Source organism: Bufo gargarizans, chromosome 4 (genome assembly GCF_014858855.1).
Source record: "Bufo gargarizans isolate SCDJY-AF-19 chromosome 4, ASM1485885v1, whole genome shotgun sequence".
Classification (NCBI taxonomy): domain Eukaryota; kingdom Metazoa; phylum Chordata; class Amphibia; order Anura; family Bufonidae; genus Bufo; species Bufo gargarizans.
This window is the reverse complement of record NC_058083.1, coordinates 389,325,988-389,347,906: the sequence shown is the minus strand read 5'-3', so window position 1 is coordinate 389,347,906 and position 21,919 is coordinate 389,325,988. Positions and strand designations below refer to the sequence as shown.

Genomic DNA, 21,919 nt, shown 5'->3' with positions numbered 1-21,919 from the left:
TGATCAGGGAGTTTATATGGGGTGATCAGGGGTTTATAAGGGGTTAATAAGTGACGGGGGGGGGGGGGGTGTAGTGTAGTGTAGTGTGGTGTTTGGTGGGACTGTACTGACCTACCTGAGTCCTCTGGTGGTCGATCCTAACAAAAGGGACCACCAGAGGACCAGGAAGGAGGTATATTAGACGCTGTTATGAAAACAGCGTCTAATATACCTGTTAGGGGTTAAAAAGTTCGGATCTCCAGCCTGCCAGCGAGCGATCGCCGCTGGCAGGCTGGAGATCCACTCGCTTACCTTCCGTTCCTGTGAGCGCGCGTTCACAGGAAATCTCGCGTCTCGCGAGAAGACGCGTATATGCGTCCAGGAGGAATAAAGCAACCACCTCCCGGACGCATATACGCGTACAGCGGTCGGGAGGTGGTTAAACTATAATTATTACATTTTAAGTCTCAAATGGGGGCAGGGAATTTATAATGCTCTGGTATAGCTTCTGTAGAAATGTAACAGTGACAGGCTGTCCATTAGGCTGTGCCTGTGGAACAATTCTGGAGCATCTATTCTTAAGACTCTATGTTGTGCCTTTCCTGTATTATTCCTGCTAGAAGTTTAGAAATAAATTGCCAGTAGTCTGCCGTAAAGGTACTGCTGGGTGTTACCCCAACTGGTAACACCCAGCAGTACCTTTACTGCAGACCATTCATAAACATTTAGTAGAAATAAAGCAGTGGCACATCATACAGTCATAAGAGTAGATGCTCCAGAATTCTTATTACATGTGGAATGCAAGTAGCTACTACAACAAACATGTCAGGGGAGGTGAGAGGTCCTCTTTAACAAAGATTATTAGCATTCTCATACCTTCTGGAATACAAGTCCGTTTTTCCGAGTTCATTGGTTTGTTAACAATTATGGGGGGTTTCTTGGCTTCATATGTTGGCTGTATGATAGGTGGCGGAATACTATATCGATGATGTGCATTAGCAAGTAACTGTACAATATCATCTTCATCCTCCAAGGAGCTGACAAGGGAGTAGACAGCTGGTTCACCAGTGTGGGCAATTGTCAATGCTTTTTCATACAGGTACTCTGCCATGTGTAGGCGACATCCCATTGGCAGATTCTCATTGAGTGAATGAAACGCTATCAGTGGAGCTTGATAAGGGTATTTATTATCCTTAAGGAAACGAATTTCAAGCTCATACAGGTAATTGCCGTCATTAGCACTTAGGTGAGAGTCATCCTTCAGATTTTGCTTTGGGGATTCATGCCTAAATCTACATTTAGACCCAAATCGGCAATTTTCTCCTTTCAAGAAAAACTTGCAGATATTATTAGGGGTTGTAGTCACAAAATCTTTGGCACGGTCTTTATTTCGGGGTTTTTGAAGTCTGTCTGTTAGGTAGCCCAGCTCAAGTCCCACAGTCCATACTCTGTTTGGGATCCTCTCAATAAACTTCTCTCCGCATATCGAGCTGAGGACAAAAGCTTCTTCCTGACGCAATGCCAAGATGTCTTCCATGCTAATATTATCAGCCATCCGTGATGTTTTTGTCTGGATACCAAAAGCTTCTGAAAAACACTGCAGCAACAAGTATTCAAGGGATGATCCAACATCTCCCTCATGGGTCCTCAAGGCAGCCATACATCTTTCTCGGGCAAAACCGTAACTGCAAATTAAAGATAAAATTACTAATGCAACTAAGTAGATGAGAACAATGTTCTAGATGAGAAGAATGTTTTATTGTCAATAGTTTATATAAATTTCTCAAACTGTAGGCATGCTGTGAACCAAGCATGGCTGCTTACAAATGGGAGAAGTTTATTTCAGAAAGCGCTTCTCAGGGAAGGCTGTAAGGAGCACTGGTGGACCTACCGAGATAATTTCCCAATAGCAAAAGGTGATATGACTGCCTCAGGTAACATATGGACAGGAGGAGAAAGGTTCCCTGCTACTTCCAGAGGTTCTTGTGGTGAGGACCAGAGATCAAATCCTGAATCAGCTGCACAGCATTCACCACTTTTGTCCTCATCTTCCTCGTCTTCAGAGCTGCTATATTCATAGTCTTCCTCCAAATCTGACCCCACATCACTGTGTAAGACAGTAAATTTCAACTTGTATTATCACTTATATGATCTACTATACATTGTGCCTTACCTATTACACCAACATATTATTAGGACTGTTCTTTAGTAAGTCTACATACTCAGCCACAGTGTCTAGCTCTGGCTCCTGAAGGTCACGCAAAAGAGCTTTCACCCGCTCTTGGTTCTCAGTGGTCATGTGCAAAGTCTGAAGAGGAGTGCTGTGGGTACTGCCACCACGGGTCCGCGGGCCGTGTCTGTTAGCATAACTGAAGCTGAAAATAGATTATAGAAAAGAAATAAAAATGCATTTTATTGACTAAAGAAATGGATACATGAAAGCCACAATATTTCAATTATCTGAATGGTATTATCCTGGAAACCTCAATTTGTCGGAAGCCTGCTCTGACCATGGCAATAAAGCAACCCTAACACGAGATGAGATATTTCCTGGTGCTCTGAGACATTGCTGCTCAAATGCCATATATTCAAGGACATCACAAGTTTAAGCTGCAGTCTAATAGAGAGCAACGGAGGATGTCAGAAAAGGGTCTAATTCCCATCTGACAAAGTGAATGCATTTCAATAGGATGTGCCATCACTTTATGATTAGTGGAGGTTTGACCTCTAGAACCCCTACCAATCCTGCAAAATGAAGGGGTCACAGCACTTACATAGCATTAACCCCCCCCACCCCCTTTTTCTTGTTCCTGCACTAGGCTGTGCACTTAAAGGAGGTTATCCAACCCCTATAATGCCCCTGAAAATGCCTGGGCCCCTCACACAGGTTATACTTGCCTTGCTCCCACTGCTGCATCTCCCTGTTGGGCAGATCAAAACATCCGGCGGAGGAGGTTGGGGTCAGCCAACAGCAAGTTGTGACAGGAAAGAGCCTCCCTTGCATCATGGGTGGCCGGGCATTTTGGGGGGCATTATAGGGGTTGGATAACCCCTTTAAGCCCATTCTAATTTTCAGCCTTTAGCTCAAAGCATTTTTTTTCAAACTCAAACCAGCCCAGCCACACACATGAGCAGCCACCGGTCGATTCATGGTGGTGGAAGATGGGACTCCATTCTTAGGACAGGAGCAGGTCCCAGAGGTGTGATTTGCACATATCGGACATGTATAACATATCCTGTGATTATGACAAAATTGTCCAGATGGGAATATCCATTTAGTTCTTTATGGGGGAATGATGAAGTCTGCGATTATTTTTTATGGTTTACATTTTACACCATTCCGCATGTTGGATGTGTTGCCTTTATTCTGTGTGTCAGTACAATTATGGCAATACCAAATTTAAATATTTTTTTTATGGCCTCCTACATGTGCGCAATAAATTCCATATTCTGAGAACCCTAACTTTTTTATTTTTCTGTCAATGAAGCGTCTTGTGTTGTGGAACAAACTGTAGTTTTCCCACTATTCAGGGCTACAACTTTCTGATCACTTTTTATTCCATTTTCTGGAGGAGAGATGAATAAAAAACAAGATATTTTTTTTTTTGCAGGATGGATGAGGAATGTCGATTGTGGGAAAACCCCTCTAAATAGAGATAGCGCCAGTGACATGTCTTACCTTGCTGGCCTCTCCGGTTTCCTGGAGAAGCAGATGTCATCTCCATCATCCCATGCTTTACTAGAGCTTTTCTTGCTTCCTCCGCCGCTTCCTCCTCCGCCGCCGCCGCCTCCTCCTCCTCCTCCTCCAGGTTCTGCTCTGAATCTTCCTCCTCTGTTAGCTCCTCGCCCCCTACCACCTCCTCTTCTGCCCCCTCTTCCAGAACCACGTCCTTTGCTACCTTCTTTGTTTGGTTTGCCTTTCCTCCTAATAGGAAAATCCATCTGTGGATACACAAAATCATAACATATTATACATCATGCCATACTTCCTAACATACAGTGAGGAACAGAAGATTTGAACACCCTGCGATTTTGCAAGTTCTCCCACTTAGAAATCATGGAGGGGTCTGAAATTGTAGGTGTATTCCCAATCTGAGAGACAGAATAAAAAAAAAAATATTATTATTATTATTCAGGAAATCACATTGTATGATTTTTAAAGAATGTATTTGTCTTGCACTGCTGAATATAAGTATTTGAACACCTGAGAAAATCAGTGTTAATATTTGATACAAAAGCCTTTGTTTGCAATTACAGAGGTCAAACATTTCCTGTAGTTCTTGACCAGGCTTGCACACACTGCAACAGGGATTTTGGCCCACTCCTCCACACAGATCTCCTCTAGATCTGTCAGGTTTCGGGGCTGTCGCTGAGCAACACGGAGTTTCAGTTCCCTCCAAAGATGTTCTATTGGACCAGGACCTTGATATGCTTCTTACGGAGCCACTCCTTGGTTATCCTGGCTGTGTGCTTCGGGTCGTTGTCATGTTGGAAGACCCAGTAACAACCCATCTTCAATGCTCTGACTGAGGGAAGGAGGTTGTTGCTCAAAATCTCACAATAAATGGCCCCATTCATCCTTTCCTTAATACAGTGCAGTCGTCCTGTCTAGAGATGAGCGAACTTCTTTTTTAAGTTCGGCGTCTAAAGTTCGGGTTCAGGTTAGCGGAGAATCCCGATATGGATCCGGATATTGATTCCGACTTCCGTTGTGGTCCGTGGTAGCGGAATCAATAATTGGCCATTATTGATTCCGCTACCACGGACCACAACGGAAGTCGGAATCCATATCCGGATCCATATCGGGATTCTCCGCTAACCTGAACTTTAGACGCCGAACTTAAAAAAGAAGTTCGCTCATCTCTAGTCCTGTCCCCCTCGCAGAAAAGCACCCCCAAAGCATGATGTTACCACCCCCATGCTTCACAGTAGGTATGGTGCTCTTGGGATGCAACTCATCCTTTTTCCTCTAAACACGACGTTTAGACCAAAAAGTTCTACTTTGGTCTCATCTGACCACATGACTTTCTCCCATGCCTCCTCTGGATCATCCAGATGGTCATTGGCAAACTTCAGACGGGCCTGGACATGATGACTTGAGCAGGGGAACCTTCCGTGCAATGCATGATTTGAAACCATGACGGTGTAGTGTTCTACCGACAGTGACCTTTGAAACTGTGGTCCCAGCTCTCTTTATGTTATTGACCAGCTCTGCCCTTGTAGTTCTGGGCCAATTCCTCACCTTTCTTCTCTTCAGTGATACCCCACGAGGTGAGAACTTGCATGGAGCCCCAGTCCGAGGGAGACTGACAGTCGTCTTTAGCCTCTTCCATTTTGTAACAATTGCTCCAACAGTTGATCTATTTTCACCAAGCTGCTTGGCAATTGCCCCGAAGCCCTCTCCAGCCTTGTGGAGGTCCACATTTTGGCTCTGGTGTCTTTTGACAGCTCTTTGGTCTTGCCCATGGTAGTAGTTGGCGTCTGTCTGTGGGGTGGACAGGTGTCTTTGAAGAGCTCAGACAGGTGCTACTAAGTTAGATTAATAAGTGGAGTAGAGGTGGACTTTTTAAAAGGCACAGTAACAGGTCTTTGAGATCCACAAGTCTTACTGTTTCTCAGGTGTTCAAATACGTTCAGCAGTGCAAGACAAATTCTTTAAAAATCATACAATGTGATTTCCCAGAGTGGGAATGGACCTACAATGTGAATTTCAGACCCCTCCATGATTTCTAAGTGGGAGAACTTGCAAAACCACAGGGTGTTCAAATACTTCTGTTCCAGGATAATGCCCTACTCTCTATAGAAATTCAGAATATAGCCAGAAAGGCTCATGGAATGGAAAGTGATATTGCAAAGGCTTTTAATATTGATGAAGTGTCCACAAATAATGTGTTTTTTTTTCCGAGGGGGGGCTAAAAACCCTTTATCAGATCTAGATGGATGTGTCTTCTAGATCTGCAGCATTTCAGTCCTGTGTGGGTGTACATCAAGAGTATGTTCACACATGGACTTTTGTCAAGGGTTCTGCTTTAAAAACCATGCTGTATACACTTCCCATTGGAATGGGAGGTTGCGCCGCAGTTCGTGCAGCAGAGAGTTTTTCGCGTGCAGTTTTGCAGCCCTTGTAGACACCTCAGAAAAACGCAGTAGGAAACTGCTCGCGGTTTAGATTCATTCAATGGGTCTAAACGGTGAGCGGGATCTCAGCATTTAAAATAAAGCAGAAACCACTGCGGTATATGCATCAGTTTCTGACACGGTCAAAATCCAACATGTGGTGAACATAGCCTAAAGATGCTTGGACAAATAGCTCTTTGAGGCTCTTTGAGGGTCTATGAGGTCCTGATTTTTGCTAAAATCCCCAGCAGCAGCAAAGTGAATGAGATCTGCCAAATTTCAAGTACATGGTACGCATTTTGCATGTGTGGAATCTGACCTACGGTGCGTCTTTTAAAATCCGCAGCATGGGAATTGTTTGTGCGGCTCCATGGCTGATGTATTGTGGTTCCCCAATCGACTTCAATGAGGTTGATAAAATACACAGAATATCTATACTAAAAAAAAAAATAAAAAAAATAAAAAAAAAAACATGTGCTAAATAGTGCAGATTTATGTATGGTTTTTGATGCAGATTTTCTGCATTCAAATCTGCACCAAGTGCCAGTATCCTAAGGGTATGTCCATTGGCGACTACGGATTCACATGTGAGAAATTTACTACATTTAACAGTACCAGCAAAGTTGATGACATTTTAAGAAATATCATTTACAAGCTGCGAAAAAAAAAAAAAGAAAAAAAAAACTACCGGCAATACAGATTTGAAATCTACAGCATGTCGATTTATGCCACAGCTTTCCAATTTGCACTTTTTTATGTCCAATGTGGAAATACCGTTAGGGCATGCTCACATGGAGACCAAGGCAAAAACACCTAACATTTACTGCCCACTTAGGGTACTTTCACACAAGCGTTTTTCTTTTCCGGCATAGGCTACTTTCACACTTGTGGCAGAGTAATCCAGCAAGCAGTTCCATCGCCGGAACTGCCGGATCCGGCAAAACGTATGCCAACCGATGGCATTTGCAAGACTGATCAGGATCCTGATCAGTCTGTAAAATACCTGATCAGTCAGGAAAATGCATTGAAATGCCGGATCCGTCTTTCCGGTGTCATTTATTTTTTTCACCTTTTTTTCGGTCTGCGCATACGCAGGCCAGAAGGACGGATCCGGCATTTTGAATGCCAGATCCGGCACTAATACATTCCTATGGAAAATAAATGTCAGATCCGGCATTCAGGCAAGTCTTCAGTTTTTTGGGCCGGAGATAAAACCGTAGCATGTTGCAGTATTATCTCCGTCCTGAAAAGTCAAAAAGACTGAACTAAAGGCTCTCCATTCAGAAGGCGTGGGGATAGTACCCTTAAGCCCCTTTCACACAGGCGAGATATCTGCGCGGGTGCAATGCGTGAGGTGAGCATTTTGTCTACAAAGAAAGTGGCCAGATATTATCTATAAGCCCGCAGGGACATATATCGCACATAAACACGCAGTTTATGTGCGATTTTTCCTCACTACACCTTTTGTTGAAGTGAATGACGTGTTTTATTAAAAACGCATCAAGCTGTCGGGGGTCCGGGCTCTCTGAAGTAGGCTTCTCTACAGGAAATAACAAAATGCATGCCAAAAAAGCTAAAAAATAGTGAGAGTATGGGAAGCCTAAAAATACAGTCATTTAACCAGCACAAGCATAAAAAGCTCAAAAGGCAAAAGAATATATAAAATACAGAGAAATTCCTACACATGAAGGCCTTCAGTCCCATGTCCCTGATGTTGACAATGCATGTGACACCTGACCCGCAGTATCTTCACACAAGTTCACAGCCCAGTCCACTGTGGCACTACAACCCTCAGCATGCCTTGCAGAGCTATAAACAACAAGCCACTTCCCTAGCGCATTGCTTTTCGCATCGCCGCACTTTGTCACGGACAATAAAGATTAGTCTATATTTACAAATCAGACAGACAGGACGTCACAAAACAACACACATCTACCCACGTCTATCCCGGGAGCGAGGCGCAACTTCCGGTGTGATCACGTGACGCAGCCGGCACTCCAGCCCAGCCCACAACATTCCATTGGTCTGTTATACCTTACGTCACCTTTCTCCCCGCCCCCATTTGTCAGTGAGCGTCAGCCACGTTTCCATGGTAACAAAGCAGCTATTTCGGTTGCGGACGGTACAGGGAAGCGAAATGGAAAAAGGGATAACGGAGGCTGACGGTAGGATATAGCTATACACTGTGTGTAAATACCGTACAGTACTCAGAGTTCACCTTCTTAAAGGGGTTCTCCATATAGAGGAACGGAGATGCATTTGAATAACTTTTTTAAGAGTTATTGTGGCAGTTTTGCTGCAGAAATGTCTGCCACTGGAAATGTTTAGAGGAATAGGACAGTCCCAGAAATGGCAGCAACAAAATCTGCAGCGTGTGAATTCACACTTAGGCTTTGTTCACATTTGTTTCCATTGTTATAGGTGCAGCGCAAAGAGCATAACAGAGGCTTTGGTCCAATCCACAGCGGGGTCCATCGGGTGTCCACAATTCTACCGGACAGAATTATTATGTCCAGTTTTTTTAATGGAATCTGTGACCAGATCTGGTGCAAGGATTTTTGGCAACACAAGCAAAGCTACATTTTGCCCATCATCCGCCCATGTCAGATTTAACCCCCTCAATGTCACATCACCCCCTTTGTGTCACATTTATTACCTCCCCCCCATGGCACATCATCCCCCTCCCCCATGGCACATTTCTCCCCCTCCATCGTGATTTATTTAAAGAGGACCTTTCACGGGTCCAAACATTGTAAGATAACTTTCGGTATATGTAGTGGGCCTCCTAGGGATCTCCCTGCACTTACTATTATCCCTGGGCGCTGCTCCGGCAGCGCCAGCTGTGGCCCCCGTTACCGTCTCTGGCGCTGTATGCTAATTACTACTATCGGAGCAATGGGGAGGAGATATCAGCTTCTCTCCTGGGCGTCTCCTTCTCCCTGGCTGTAGCGCTGTCCAATCGCAGCGCAGAGCGTCACAGCCAGGGAGAAGCTGATGTCTCCTCCCTGTTGTGAAGTTAGTAGTAATTAGCATACGGCGGGGAAGACAGTAACGGGGGCCACAGCAGTTGAATGTAGCGGCGCCCAGGGATAATAGTCAGTGCAGTGAGATCCCTGGGTGCAGCGCTACATATACATATATATATATATATAAAGTTTAATTTTTCCGCACCCCCCCCCTCCCCCCCCTCCCTTGGCTCAGCGTCTCTGCGCCCTAAGGCAGCCGCTTGGTCTGTGACGGAAACTCCTGACATAGCCTCCTGCACTGATGTGAACGAACCCGTAAAGGGGTTGTCGGGCTGCAGATATTGATGACTTAGGCTGGGTTCACATCACCATTTACTTTTTCTTTTCTTCTCATCTGTCAGAAAAACAAAAAAAATTAAAGAAAAAAACCTGATTCTATACTTTGAACATCCATTATGCTCATTTAAGCTCATTTGGCATCCGTCTTAGCCATTTCCATCTGAGATCCCGTTGTTTTTTGGGGCATACCGTACCTTTTTTCCCGTCTATAATAACGGATCCCAGACAGAAATGGCTAAAACGGATGCCAAATGTGAAGAAATGATAATAAGGCTCCGTTCACATCTCCACTTTGGAGAGACGGCTGTCTGATCTAGTGCAAACGCTGGCTGTCGGCCAGACAAAAAACCCTTGCATGCAACAGTTTATGTCCGGTGGAAACCCGTCATTTCTGCCAGAGATCAGCTGGATCACCTCTGGACCTCATTGCAGGATCCGGTGGTGAAGTAGAGGATCCGGCAGGCTGCTTTGTGCTGGGACTCCTAACGGAGATGTGAACGAGGACTAAGGCCCCTTTCACACGGGCGAGTATTCCGCGCGGATGCGATGCGTGGTTGAACACATTGCACCCGCACTGAATCCCGACCCATTCATTTCTATGGGGCTGTTTACATGAGCGGTGATTTTCACGCATCACTTATGCGTTGCATGAAAATCGCAGCATGCTCCTTTTTGTGCGTTTTTCACGTAACGCAGGCCCCATAGAAATGAATGGGGTTGCGTGAAAATCGCATGCATCCGCAAGCAAGTGCGGATGCGGTGCGATTTTCACGCACGGTTGCTAGGAGACGATCAGGATGGAGACCCGATCATTATTATTTTCTCTTATAACATGGTTATAAGGGAAAATAATAGCATTCTGAATACAGAATGCATAATACAATAGCGCTGGAGGGGTTAAAAAAAAAATAATAATAATAATAATTTAACTCACCTTAATCCACTTGATCGGGTAGCCCGGCTTCTCTTCTGTCTTCTGTGCTGTGTGGAGGAACAGGACCTATGGTGACGTCACTCCGGTCATCACATAATCCATCACCATGGTAAAAGATCATGTGACGGACCATGTGATGACCGGAGTGACGTCACCACAGGTCCTGTTCCTCCACACAGCTAGATGAAGACAGAAGGAGATGCCGGCTTCGCGATCAAGTGGATTAAGGGGAGTTAAATTATTTATTTATTTATTTTTAACCCCTCCAGCGCTATTTTCCTATGCATTCTGTATTCAGAATGCTATTATTTTTCCTTATAACCATGTTATAAGGGAAAATAATACAATCTACAGAACACCGATCCCAAGCCCGAACTTCTATGAAGAAGTTCGGGTTTGGGTACCAAACATGCGCGATTTTTCTCACGCGAGTGCAAAACGCATTACAATGTTTTGCACTCGCGCTGATAAATTGCGCGTGTTCCTGCAACGCACCCGCACATTTTCCCACAACGCCCGTCATAAAGAGGCCTAACAGGCTTCAAATACAGGATCAGTTTTTTTTTTTCCATATTTTTCAAACGAACGGTGATGTGAACCCAGCCTAATCCTCAGGATAGGTCAATATCATATCTGTGGCAGCTGGACACCTGGCACCGGCGGATCGGTGAGGGTACCAGGTGTGAGACCCCCACAGATCTGATATGGATGACCCATCCTCATCTTTAGCCCGGAGAACCCCTTTAGCCTATCTTTATTGAAACCTGATACGTTCCAGATTAAAGGGGTATTCCAGCAAAAAAAAGTCTGATGGCCAAGAAATGGTTAAAAAAAGAACTAGCTTATTCACACCTCAATGATTTCCTGGCGCTGCCAGATCCTGCGCTGCGCTCCACTTCCTGCTCCTCTCTCGACACAGCAGGAGATAGCGGGAAATGACCAACCTCAGCCATTAATTGCCCGCCATCTCAGGTTTGATTCTTTTTAACCATTTCATAGCCATCCCATGTGTCTTTTTGTATTCTACAGGAATACCCCTTTAACATACGTTGTGGATTATTGTATGATCATGGACTGGTATATAGACTGTAAGGGTAAGGGTGATGAATCTTCAGAATCAGACCAAAAATAAAATACTAGCAAAAATTGGTTATATTGATTCCATCCTCAGCCTCCGGTCTTGAGAAGTGATAGATAGTCTTGTGTTCTTATTCTAGAAACAAGTGCTGGATTATCAGAAATGTTCTGTGCTATATTTGGGAGGGATGGAGTAGTCAAGTAAAAAGAACCTTCAGGGGGCTTCATCGCTTACAGGTTTTATAGGGGGTTTATATAATTTTCTGTTGGACTGCATATTTTGCTAAAAAAAAAGAAAAAAAAAACTTAGGGAAAAAAGTCTGCAACCACTTAAAGTATAACTGTCATATATATTTTTGGGGGAGTATTGGATTGTGGCGATTAATATCTCCTTGGTGGCCCTATTTCAACTTTTCACTGTGTATTCAATTAACCCTTAATTCCACAGTTTTGTTCCCTGTACTGCCTACTTTTACCTGTGCTTAAAATCAGGTTGGTAGGCACGGTCCGTCTATGTGTTGAAGGACGGAGGATGCAGCGTGCAGGCAGCGTGCAAGGTCAGATTACTGACAGCCAGGGACTGTAAGTAAATTATTAAAGCCAGGTCCTCCCCAGCAGCTGATAACAGTGCCTGGGCTGTGAGCACTTCTCCCTGTCCTTGCGCTTGGCAGACGCTCCCTCACTCAGCAGAGCTGGAAGATGCAGAGTTGAAGCAGCGCAGACCAGGGAAGGGAGATCTGCCGTCTGCTCAGTGTATAAATGAAAGCAACATGTGGTAAGAGGACCCCTTTGTGCTGCAGGAGATTAACCCTTTAGGGGGGAGGGCTCTGGTTACTGACACTTTTAGGGGGCTATTGTTACTGGCTAGTGAGGGCAGGCGGGATTAGCCTCAGGGTGAGGGCAGTGGCGGCCATCTTAACTGAATAGTGAAATTGCAGTTTTATGCAGGCTGGTTGCTAAGGGCTGAATCTTATTAAATAATGTGACAGTTATCCTTTAACCACCTCCGGACCTCCTAACAAAGGATCGCGTTCCGGAGGCGGCTGACTCAGGCACAATCACGCATCTACGTGTCATCTCGCGAGATTTCCTGTGAACGCGCGCACACAGGCGCGTGCGTTCACAGGAACTGGTGGTAAGCGAGTGGATCTACAGCCTGCCAGCGGTGATCGTTCGCAGGCAGGCTGTAGATGCAATTTTTTTTATATACCTGCTACCTGGTCCTCTGGTGGTCCCTTTTGCTTGGATCGACCACCAGAGGACACAGGCAGCTCTGTAAAGTAGCATCAAACACCACTACACTGTACCCCCCCCCCCCGTCACTTATTAACCCCTTATTAACCCCCTGATCACCCCATATAGACTCCCTGATCACCCCCCTGTCATTGATCACCCCCCTGTAAGGCTCCATTCAGACGTCCGTATGTGTTTTACGGATCCATGGATCAGATCTGCAAAACACATACGGATGTCTGAATGGAGCCTTACAGGGGTGTGATCAATGACAGGGGGGTGATCACCCCATATAGACACCCTGATCACCCCCCTGTCATTGATCACCCTCCTGTAAGGCTCCATTCAGAGTTCTGTATGTGTTTTGCGGATCCACGGATCCACGGACACATACGGACGTCTGAATGGAGCCTTACAGGGGGGGGGGATCACCCCATATAGACTCCCTGATCACCCCCCTGTCATTGATCACCCCCCTGTAAGGCTCCATTCAGACGTCCGTATGTGTTTTGCGGATCCGATCCATGGATCAGCGGATCCGCAAAACACGTACGGACCTCTGAATGGAGCCTTACAGGGGGTGATCACCCCATATAGACTCCCTGATCACCCCCCTGTCATTGATCACCCCCCTGTAAGGCTCCATTCAGAGGTCCGTATGTGTTTTGCGGATCCACGGATCCATGGATCGGATCCGCAAAACACATACGGACGTCCGAATGGAGCCTTATAGGGGGGTGATCGAAGACAGGGTGGTGATCACCCCATATAGACTCCCTGATCACCCCCCTGTAAGGCTCCATTCAGACATTTTTTGGGCACAAGTTAGTGGAAATTGTTTTTTTTTTGTCTTTGTTTTTTCTTACAACGTCTCATATTCCACTAACTTGTTACCAAAAAATAAAATCTCACATGAACTCACCATGCCCCTCACGGAATCCAAATGCGTAAATTTTTTTAGACATTTATATTCCAGACTTCTTCTCACGCTTTAGGGCCCCTAAAATGCCAGGGCAGTATAAATACCCCACATGTGACCCCATTTTGGAAAGAAGACACCCCAAGGTATTCGCTGAGAGGCATATTGAGTCCATGAAAGATTGAACTTTTTGTCACAAGTTAGCGGAAAGTGAGACTTTGTGAGAAAAAAAAAAAATCAATTTCCGCTAACTTGTGCCAAAAAAATAATAATTCTATGAACTCGCCATGCCCCTCACGGAATACCTTGGGGTGTCTTCTTTCCAAAATGGGGTCACATGTGGGGTATTCATACTGCCCTGGCATTTTAGGGGCCCTAAAGCGTGAGAAGAAGTCTGGAATCCAAGTTGAATGGGTCTGCGTCCGTCTGCGGAAACTGCACGGATAGTGCCCGTGCATTGGGGAACGCTCACTGTCTTTCTCACTGTATTTTACATCAGGCTGTGTCTGCTGTAGACATGATGCTGACTGCCACAAAGTAGCCTGCATTATGCTGACAGATTCAGAGTTTATACTTTGCTACCTTCACTGCACATTTTCACGTTATACACTGCGCAGAAGGGGTTGAATAGGTTTTTACGCTATAAAAATTAATAGTATATGACTTCAGTGTCTGAGTCGTGGAGGTCCGACCACTGGGACCCCCACCAATGTCTAGAACTAAGGAGCGGCGAATGGGACTGCCGTACACTTTAAACACAGCCCTTGGTCGTGAGTGGCAAGGCGGAAACACCTTTGTTCTTGGGATCAGTGGAGCGTTCACAGCCATTGATAGCATGTGAAATTGGTATGGTTAGGCTACATTCACACGAACGTATTTTGTTTCCGTGTCTGTTCCCTTTTTTTTGCGGACTGGATGAGGACCCATTCATTTCAATAGCCCCCTAAAAAATATAGAGCATGTCCTATTCTTGTCCATTTTGCAGACAAGGATAGCCATTATTACAATCGATCCATAAAAAAAACAGATGCAACATGGATGTCACACGGGCATCATCTGTATTTTTTGCCGATCCGCATTTTGCGGACCACAAAATACATGCGGTCGTGTGAATGTAGCCTTAGAAATACCTATGACGGGATGGATTTCTACGTATTCTGCCCCTAGGCACTCTGTGTGATTTCTTTTTTTGTATAATTAACCTGAGATAAATTACAGCTGTTTTTTTTTCTAGGAGTTTCTGAAGTTTCTCAGATTTCCTTGGTGTTCCCAAATGGAGACACTTACGGTAAGACATATATTATTGTACTGTGACTATTTGCAAAAGTAAATATGATCTTTAGCCTTTTACATGGGCCTATTAGACAAAAGAACATTCCTTGCTTATCACAGGCCTTTCGCAAAATGTCCACCGCCAAACGCGCAGTTAGGGGATGTGCTGCCGACAACAATGTAGACACAAAAGGCAGCAGAGACAATCCATTCGGGCATTATCTGCCCGCCAGAAAGCGAGCAACCATCAACGTGCTGTTATTATCCATCAGTGCTCATTACGCCAAGATCACATCACCGTTTAGTTTTCCGTTTTTATGATCCGCCATTGAGACAAGCATTGCCTCACATTGTCTGCTGAACAGGTTAGCCCCCCCCCCCCACACTTACCAGGCGGATTCTAACAAAATGTCATATTTGTCCATTTCAGACTGTTATAAATTTTTTACTGTTGTATCATTTTTGACATAGGGTCCTATAGGTGGCATATGCCTCTGTATGATAAACATCAGAGGCTTCTGTCAGAGGTGTATGGAGGGAAATCCTCCTGTTATGTGTGTGCCGGCATACATACATAATTCCTTTGGGTAGCCATCTTATATGCTTCTGGCCCATGTAAAAAGCTGTGAACTCTCATCTTTCTGAAGCCTGGGTCGCCTATGATATAGATGGACACTTTTATTACCACTACTCTGTAAGGCCAGCAATAAAAGGTCATAAAAGCTACACCAGGCCCAGCTCATCCTGTCCAAGATCAGCTCGCTGTCAAGCCTGGCTGGAGCGTGACGTCACTAATTTCCAGGTCTGGTTTGAGGAGAGCTAATAGCCCTTAATTAGCTCTGGGCATAAAACCAGTCCACTTTCATATTTCATTTATGAATCAACTTATGCCCTTTCTGACACCAGATCCAGGCTCTACAGAGTATTGTGGTTAATTGGGTATCAAATATGACTAGAGGATGTGATTCCTTAGCTGACCTATGGGTGGTAGAAGAACTACAGGTCCCAGCATTACCGTGTGTGGTCTCATTCTGTAGGTAAATAAATAAGGATCGCAAATATGTATTCTGTATAACAATATGCCGATGTATCAAGGAGATACGGGCTTAAGTATAATCCTCATTGTAGGAACTGAACTTTGATGGGGTCATAAAACACTTGGGGGCAATCCCTAGGATTGACAGTCACTCTGCTGCCATTGGCTGACAGGAGTAAGTCTCCTGCCCATGGCAGAGTTCATAAAAATCCATGCACAAGGACAGAGGAGAGAGACCCATGGAACATCACCAGACACTTAATTGGACATTGACGGCATATCCCTGTATCAGAAGAACTTTGAGGGTCTCCCCTGATACATACTGAAAAGGGGTTTGCAAGGATTCAAAAAGGACATATGAACGACCATCTGAAACCCTGCAGAGAAACTAAGTATTCTTTCATCTTTTTCCCTTTCATTTGAACTGTCGTGATTATTTATATTGTTATTATTATTCTGTAGTTTTATAGTCATTTTCATTAGATTTGTCTGCACTGCTTTTTACCGCTTATTAAAGATTATAAAATCTAAATAGCCAAGTCTTCCATATTCTAAGCTGCTGAACAACGTACCTTGCCTTTGAAGAGACGTTACCAGGTAGTTAGTTAATTGCATTTAGGAATTGTAGCTGGGGGTGATTGACTGCGGTTGGTCAGTAAGTGATATCCGGTTCATCCACTGATCTGTGTGATAGTGAATGACCCGGATAGTCGGCTCGTGGACCGGGAACCCACGTGGTGGCAGTTACCGAAGTGTAGTGGGGGGTGTTAGCCGAGTGGTAATACCCCGGTCACGTGAGGTCTCTGTGTGTGCGCAGACTCCGTCACAGACCACTACGTCAGAGCTGTGGGATCCGGAGCGGTCGGATCCATAGTTCGTGACATTTTTATGGTGGCAGCTTACGGGATTCTGTATGCTTAGAATATTAGTGCATGAAGTTATGTCCATAACTCTGTACTAAAGGATTGAAAAATTCTGGAAGACGAAGCACAGTGCATTCGTTTTGATAGAATAATAATTCACGACAGTACCCTCCCCTCTCTCTTGTTTTCTGTCCTATCTTTTATTTGGCAATAATGTCCGAATCCGTGAATTAAGACGCCCTGAGCGTGGCTGATATCACAGCTCTGTGTGAGCACAAAGGCATCCAAGTATATGGGAAAAATAAGACTGTCCTCATCCAGGAGTTATGTGCACGTAGGAGTCAAGAGTCATCCCTGCAGGATTCAGAGAATGGAGGAGACTCAGGGGCCCCTGAGCCAGGTGACCCCTTCCAGAATGAGGATGATGAACTGGGAGGAGGACAGCCTGCTGGGGCTTGCAGTCCTCTAGCTGGACATAACTCTGTCTCTATGCCATCCCAAAATGGGCTGGACCAACTAATGCTCAGTAACCCGGACTTATATTTTCGGCTGCTGGAGGCACGTCGTGCAGAGCGCAAGGCTGAGCTTGAGGCTGCAGAACGCAAGGCTGAGCTCGAGGCTGCAGAGCGCAAGGCTGAGCGCGAGGCTGCAGAACGGGAAGCTGTCCGCAGGCATGAACTGGACCTGGCCCGAGTACAGCTTCAGGGGTCCGACCGGCATGCCACAGCCACAGGCCCATCCCTGATGGTCAAGCCAAAACTGCCTGTGATGGAGTCTGAGAACTGTGACATTGATCTTTTCCTGCATGCTTTTGAAACCTCATGCCAGCAGTACCAGGTACCAGAGCCACAGTGGGCGGGACATCTAATGTCCGCACTGAAGGGCAAAGCTATGGAGGCCCTGGTCGGACTACCATTAGCAGAGCGTACCAGTTACGCGGTCATCAAAAAGGCTATTCTGGTCAAGTACCAGCTGACTCCAGAGACTTACCGTTTACGGTTCCGGTCCCTGCGGAGAGGGCCCGGAGATACTTTTATGGACCATCTGGGCAAGTTGCAGACCACCTTCCAACAGTGGTCTGATCCCCTCACAGAGGACACCAAGCAGTCCCTGGCGGATCTGATGGTCCGAGAACAGTTTGTCTCCAATTGCCCCACAGATGTGCAAAAATATGTATGTGAGCACAAGCCGAAGAGTGCGCGAGAGGCGGCTGAGCTAGCCGATGAATACGTCGCCATGCCCAGCACTCGGGCATTCAAAGACACTCTGTCCCGTCTGGGAGGAACCTCTTCATCTGCTTCTTCCTCCCGGCCAGCTTTGTCGGTTCCTGTCCAGCGACCCTTTCACAGGCCTGCACAAAGACCTGAAGGAGTCAAGCCAGCACCGACAGACGTGCGCAAGTGCTATGCGTGCGGCAAGCCAGGACACCTCAGCCACTCGTGCCCGGAGAAGAAGACAGCACCCCCTGGCAAGCTTCCCCGCAACCCATCATCTGTGCTGTTAGTGAATGGAGCTGCAAGACACACCGCAGACAACCTACAGTCGGTTACTGTGGGCAACCGATGCACCACAGGCTTCCGCGATACAGGAGCCGAAGTCACACTAGTTCGGCCTGAACTAGTGGATGACGCAGACCTTATTCCCGGCAAAAGCCTCACCATCACGGGAGTTGGGGGGGTGAGCCCTAATGTTCCCCTAGCTCGTGTTTTCCTTGATTGGGGGGCTGGGAGTGGAGTAAGGGAGGTGGGAGTCTCTGCGGAGATCCCCACAAATGTTTTATTAGGCACTGACCTAGGACGATTGGTCTCGTGCTACGTGCCCCCTGGAAGCACACAGGACTCACCCGTCCCTATGGAGGTCCCTGGACATACCGAGGTACTGTGCAAGGATGTTTGCGTAACATCAGATAACCTCGGGGATGGACCTCGGGAGGTGGGAGGTGGGGTGTGTGGGAGCAGTTCTCCTATGACAGGAGATGTAGAGGGGATGGCGGGTGTATGTACACAGGTAGCAAACATGTGTTTAACTGATTCAAGTTGTGCAAATGTTAAATGTGATGACATTATTGTGCCTGTGTTGCCCGTCACTCGCAGGGCTGCAAAAGCCGCAGCGGAACGCTCCATTGGGGAAGAGCAAGTGGAAGTGTCCCCTTCCACCGGTTCGGACCCCGTGGACTTAACCGCGTCAGAGCCTCAGCCACTGTCCCTGTTCGCCACAGGACAGCTGGCTGGGACTTGTAGTGCCGCCTTTGAGCAGGCCCTGCGAGATGACCTTACCTTGGAGCAGCTAAGAGGGTTAGCTGCCAGCCCTCCCACTGAGGGAGACAAATACCGAGTGTGTTGGGACAATGGGAAACTGTATAAGGAGGACATCTCCCACAGTGACAGTAGGGTGGGGCCACTCAAGAGGCAGCTCATTGTACCTGTGCAGTTCAGGGAACAATTACTGCAAGTGGCTCATGAGATCCCCTTAGCTGGTCACCTGGGAATAACCAAAACAAAGTCCCGGGTGATGCAGAACTTTTTCTGGCCTGGCCTCGGGGCAGATGTCGCCAAGTACTGCAGGTCCTGCGACACCTGTCAGCGAGTTGGCAAAGCAGGAGACCGTCACCGAGCTCCATTGAATCCCTTACCAATAATTGATGAACCCTTCAGGAGGGTGGCCGTGGACATCATTGGTCCCCTGGCCATCCCCAGCAGTTCGGGTAAACGGTTCATATTAACCCTGGTGGATTATGCGACGCGCTACCCGGAAGCAGTGGCGTTATCCTCCATTAGGGCGGACAAGGTTGCAGACGCCCTGCTGGGGATCTTCACGAGAGTGGGGTTCCCAGCTGAGCTTCTCAGCGACCAAGGACCTCAGTTCATGTCTGAACTAATGCAGGGGCTCTGTAGGAAAATACAGGTGAACCATATCGTAGCCAGCCCTTACCACCCACAAACAAACGGCCTCTGTGAGCGCTTCAACGGGACGTTGAAGCAGATGCTGAAGACGTTTGTGGAGGCGCAAGGGAAGGACTGGGAACGATATCTACCTCACCTGCTATTTGCCTACAGAGAGGTTCCCCAGGAGTCAACCGGGTTTTTGCCCTTCGAACTCCTGTATGGTCGACGAGTAAGAGGTCCCCTAGACCTAATCAGAGAGTCTTGGGAAGGCAGGGTTGCCGGAACTGAAGTCTCTGTAGTAGACTATGTCCTCAGGTTCCGAGACAAAATGGAGTCGCTGGTAGGTCTGGTACAGGAGAATATGGTGCAGGCCCAAAGCAAACAGAAGCAGTGGTATAACCGCACTGCCCGAGAGAGAATCTACCAGGAGGGGCAGAAGGTCTATGTCCTGCTGCCAATGCGGCAAAACAAACTGCAAGCTGCATGGGAAGGGCCGTACCCCATTGTCAAATGTCTGAGTAAGGTAAATTATGTGGTGGGCCTTGGAGAGGGAGGTAGGAGACAGAAGACGTTTCACGTCAACATGCTCAAGGAGCATCACGAGAGAACGCCACATGTTATGCCGGTTTGCAGCCTGCCCGAAAGGGAGGAGGCCGACCCCCTACTAGATCTGCTAGCTGACACTCGAGAGTTGGAGGTGGACTTAACCCTCAACCCTCAACTCTCGTCCCAGCAGAGATCTCAGCTCTTAGAAGTGTTGACGGCTCACCGTGACACTTTTACAGGGAAACCCGGGAGAACACACCTTGCAGTCCATCATGTGGACACAGGTACACATGCTCCCACCAAGCAGTCCGCCTACCGTGTCTCACTGGAGGTCCAGGCAGACCTCAGGAGGGAGATCGAGGAGATGAAGCAGCTCGGGGTCATTCAGAAATCCCACAGCGCTTGGGCCTCACCGGTGGTTCTGGTCCCGAAGAAAGATCAGACAACCAGGTTCTGTGTGGATTATCGGAAACTGAATGCCATCACAACCTCGGATGCTTACCCCATGCCCAGGATTGATGAACTGTTAGATAAGTTGGCAGGAGCCAGCTACCTGACAATCATGGACCTGAGCAGGGGGTATTGGCAGATTCCCCTGACCTCGGAGGCTCAGGAGAAGTCGGCCTTCATCACCCCTTTCGGCTTATACGAATTTACTGTAATGCCGTTTGGGATGAAGAATGCGCCAGCCACCTTTCAAAGGCTTGTGAATGACTTGCTGGAAGGACTAGAAGAATGTGCTGTCGCCTATTTAGACGACATTGCCGTGTATAGCCCCACGTGGAAGGAGCATCTGGTGCACCTGTCGCAAGTACTGGACAAACTTGCTGCGGCTGGACTAACTGTTAAGCCTAGCAAGTGCCAGCTGGGCATGAATGAGGTCACTTACTTAGGCCACAGAGTAGGAGGAGGCACACTGAGGCCTGAAATAGAGAAGGTGAAAGCCATTACGAGATGGCCAACACCTCTCACCAAGAAGCAGGTCATGTCTTTCTTGGGAACGGCCGGGTACTATAGGAAGTTCATCCCGAACTATAGCGCCCTGGCCAAGCCTCTGACAGACTTGACCAAGAAGAAGCTGCCCAGGATGGTGTCATGGACGCCGGAATGCGAGCAAGGCTTCCAGGCCCTGAAGGATGCACTAGCCAGTGCTCCTGTGCTTCAGGCCCCAGATTTCACTCGGAAGTTTGTGGTCCACACGGATGCTTCCGCCTTTGGTCTGGGTGCAGTCCTGAGTCAGGTGAACCAGGCCGGGGAGGAGCATCCTGTACTATACCTGAGCCGTAAGTTACTGGCCAGGGAGACCAGCTACTCCACAATAGAGAAGGAGTGTTTAGCTATTGTGTGGTCCCTGCAAAAGCTACAACACTACCTGTATGGACGCAATTTCACAGTGATCACTGATCACAATCCCCTCAGCTGGTTGGCACGTCTCGCAGGAGACAATGCGAAACTGCTGAGATGGAGCCTGATTTTGCAGCAGTACAACTTCACCGTGCAGCACAGAAAAGGTAGTTTACATGGAAATGCCGACGGGTTGTCGCGGCAGGGAGAATCGACCGGAGATGGCTGGGTTGCTGTGGAATAGGCTTGTGGCCATTTCCCCAGGCAACCTTTTAAAAGAGGGAGGTGTGCCGGCATACATACATAATTCCTTTGGGTAGCCATCTTATATGCTTCTGGCCCATGTAAAAAGCTGTGAACTCTCATCTTTCTGAAGCCTGGGTCGCCTATGATATAGATGGACACTTTT

At 47.0% G+C, this 21,919-nt stretch overlaps 2 protein-coding genes across 4 annotated transcripts in view; one reads left to right on the top strand and one right to left on the bottom strand.

The window, feature by feature from the left end:
* Positions 1-8,081, bottom strand: part of DHX57 (DExH-box helicase 57) — an 86,847-nt gene extending 78,766 nt beyond the window's left edge. Inside the window, exons 1-5 of one of the 3 annotated variants that reach the window (XM_044289084.1) lie at positions 8,037-8,081; positions 3,659-3,921; positions 2,202-2,354; positions 1,871-2,086; positions 856-1,664 (exon numbers count right to left, since the gene is read on the bottom strand). In XM_044289084.1, the coding sequence (XP_044145019.1) occupies positions 856-1,664; positions 1,871-2,086; positions 2,202-2,354; positions 3,659-3,921 (1,441 nt within the window). In that variant the 5' untranslated portion in view covers positions 8,037-8,081. The other 2 variants (XM_044289085.1, XM_044289083.1) reach the window with 2 other exon arrangements.
* Positions 8,082-8,182: 101 nt separating this feature from the next.
* Positions 8,183-21,919, top strand: part of MORN2 (MORN repeat containing 2) — a 32,573-nt gene continuing 18,836 nt past the window's right edge. The window contains exons 1-2 of the mRNA XM_044292175.1: positions 8,183-8,261; positions 14,799-14,852. Of these exons, the coding sequence (XP_044148110.1) occupies positions 8,186-8,261; positions 14,799-14,852 (130 nt within the window). The 5' untranslated portion in view covers positions 8,183-8,185. The remainder of the gene's footprint in view (positions 8,262-14,798; positions 14,853-21,919) is intronic.